We start from the raw sequence: 3,122 nt of genomic DNA on the forward strand, positions 1-3,122 counted from the left end.
TCATTTCTCACTTTCTATCTCTCTGTCTCTCTCAGTCTGTCTGGCGAGCGCATGTGCCCTATAGCAAAAACCTCTCCCCCCCAAAAAAAATAATAATAAATCAAATTAAATAAATACTTTTTAAAATGATGAATAAAATTAAATAATTTTAAAAGACTATTTTATTTTATTTATTCATTCTTTTATTTTAATTTGACCAGAGAGAAACAAAGAGAGAGAGGAAAAGTGAGAAAGCAAGTCACCAGGTCTGGGACTTGAATCTGGACTCGAACTCGAACCTGTGTTTGGCCATGTGGGAGTGCCCAGCGCCTTAGCCACCATACCACCTGCTGGCTCCTTAAATAATCCTTTCAAAGGAAAAAGATTACTGAACATTGGAGGTCTAGGATAGCTGGCTGAAGATAGAAACCTGAAGTGGGTACACTCATCGGTCTGTTCTAGAATCCACCCTTGCATCAGCCCAAGAGAAGACAGACAGGCTTTTGGGTCCTGGTGGTTACCATCTCCCTCAAGAAGTGTGAATGTGGACTTGTCTTTCCCCCCTTCTGGCTGTCCTGCTTGCTACAGTTCCCTTGTCTTCTGTGCTAAGCAAGTTGAATGAGCTGAGATCACTTTGAATAACCCCTCAGCGACGCACTTGGGTCTCAGGCAGATGATAAAAGATCAGCTCTGTAGTTTTGCCCAGGGCCTACACAAGAGGTAAACATATTGCAGAGACCTGATAGCTTGGCTGATCTTTATTACTTTTTGTTTTTTAATAAGAATTATCTATTTAGTTTCCAGCAGATGAAATAATGGTTATGTTGCTGAACTCACATGTAGTTGACTACAGTTTGAGTCCCAGACCTAGAGGCTTGAAATTCACACAGGGCACATGTACGTGTATGCCCAAAATCCTGAGAGGAAAAGAGATTGCAGAATGGCCATACCACCAGGGAGGGGGGGTGATTTTTCACTTTCTATCTCTCTGTCTCTCTGGCTAGGGCACACACCCTATGGCAAAAATCTCTTGTGAAAGAAAAAAGTCATTGGGACTTAAACTGCGGTTGATCGTGTGGTAGTCCAGCGCCCTAACTACCAAACCATCTGCCAGCCCTGACCTTTATCCTCAATGACATGGTCACAGCCTTCCTACCTATGGTTCTGAAGTTCTAAGAGCAACTTCAGTAGTGTCCCAGCAATGGGGGCGTGACTATTTTCTATTTATTATTGTGTGTTTGTTTTTTGATAATTTTCCAGAGGGGGTGGGGAGGTGTGTGCTCACCAGAGTAAGAGAGAGAGTGAGAAAACACCCCTTATGGGTGATGTTCATTTCACAATTCCTTTTTCCTGATTCTCCTCTCGGGATTTTGGGCACATGTACACAAATGCAAGTCCAGTGTATTTTTCAAGCTGCCAGATCTGGGACTTGAACCATGCAATCAGCCATGTGGCATCCAGCTGCCCAATCCACCACACTACCAGCTGGTCCCCTTGGCTATTTTCAAGAATAAAAGTTGGGGACCTGCAGGTGGCATGGTGGTTAAGGTGCTGGACACTCCCATATGGCCAACCATGGTTCGAGTCCCAGACCTGGTTGCTTGCTTTCTCACTTTCTCTCTCTCTGTCAGTCTCTGGTCAAATTAAAATAAATGAAGGACCAGCAGTTAGTGTAATGGCTATGTCGCTGGACTCCCACATAGTTGACCGCAGCTCGTGTCCCGGACCCGGTGGCTTAAAACTCAAGCCGGGCACGTGTGTGTGCGTGCCCAAGATCCCGAGAGGAGAATGGAGGAGAAGGGATTGCGGTGTAACCATCCCCCCTGGGGGGTGATTTCTCACTTTCTGTCTCTATGTCTCTGTCTGGCAAGCGCACGCGCCCTATAACAAAAACCTCTCAAAAAAAAATTAAAATAAATGAATGAGTAAATCTTTATTTTTTTTTTTTAAAAGGATAAAACTTGGTGTTTCTTCTTGATTCTCATCTTTTAAAAAACAAACATTTTATTTGCTTTATAGGAACAAGGTCTTAATGAAAAGTCTCCAGTGGGATTAGAATACCAAGAAAAGGGCCCATCTGTGGTTGTAATTCCTGTTGGAAAAGTTGAACAGTCCACTCCTCTGTGACCCAGATGGCTGAACTCTGGTCGTGCAGACTGGTGGGATAAGATGGTACCCTTGGACCTCCGACAGTGCCTGCTGCCTCCCAGGTTGTACGGAGACTTGGAAAATGGAAAAGACTTTAACAAAGGGCCATCCATTCCATTATTAAGATAAACACGTTCCTACTACCAAATGTCTACCCTTCTGAACTAGAAAGGACTTCTTCAGCAGCTCTGTGAAGTGGCAACTTCCTCAATGGTGCACTGTGGAGGAGAGGGGACAGGAAACTCATTTGCTTTGTGTTGGAGTTTTTCCTCCAAAGGATACTGATGACTTAGGAGACCTTCCATTCTCATTGTAAATTGAATAAATGTAAATACTTGAAAACAAAGAAAGGCTGTTATTCTCCCCCCACAATCTTGCCCCAAACATATGGTTTTTAATGAGCAAAGCAATTTCTTTCTTTCTTTCTTTCTTTTTTTTTTTTTGGAGAGTTTTTTGCTATAGGGCGTGTGTACTCACCAAAAAGCAAGAGACATGAGAAGTCACCCCCCCAGGGGGAATGGCCACACTGAATCCATTTTCCTTCATTCTCCTCTCAGGATCTTGGGCACACATGCACACACGCCCAGCGTGAGTTTAAGCCACCGGGTCTGGGACTCACCGCAGTCAACTACATGGGAGTTCAGTGACATAGCCATTACACTAACTGCTGATCCCAAGCAAAGCAATTTGTCCTTAACCGAAGATTCAAACTTCATGTGAACAGGAATGGTAGAAACAAATTCATTTTCAGAGGTGATACAATGGGAAGTACAAAATACAACTGATAATTTATTTGCCAAAAATATTAAATGTGACTAATCAAAAGGAAGCAATCAGTCCTAATGTAACTTGTCTCCTAATTATTACTGTATGAGGCTATCTTGTTTTGGGTGACAGTTACTTGGATATATTCATAAAAATAATAGCGCTTTGCACTTAAATGTGTATATATTTACCATATATGTCATATGCCCTTTTTTTTTTTACAAAGCAAA

General features: G+C 42.6%; 1 protein-coding gene across 1 annotated transcript in view; it reads left to right on the plus strand.

Annotated features, from left to right (window-relative positions):
- Window positions 1-2,360, plus strand: part of LOC102487581 (developmental pluripotency-associated protein 4-like) — a 24,250-nt gene extending 21,890 nt beyond the window's left edge. Inside the window, exon 8 of the mRNA XM_027774455.1 lies at window positions 1,999-2,360. Within this exon, the coding sequence (XP_027630256.1) occupies window positions 1,999-2,035 (37 nt within the window). The 3' untranslated portion in view covers window positions 2,036-2,360. The remainder of the gene's footprint in view (window positions 1-1,998) is intronic.
- Window positions 2,361-3,122: the final 762 nt, after the last annotated feature.

Source organism: Tupaia chinensis, unplaced genomic scaffold (assembly GCF_000334495.1).
Source record: "Tupaia chinensis unplaced genomic scaffold, TupChi_1.0 Scaffold000437_1, whole genome shotgun sequence".
NCBI classification, from domain to species: domain Eukaryota; kingdom Metazoa; phylum Chordata; class Mammalia; order Scandentia; family Tupaiidae; genus Tupaia; species Tupaia belangeri.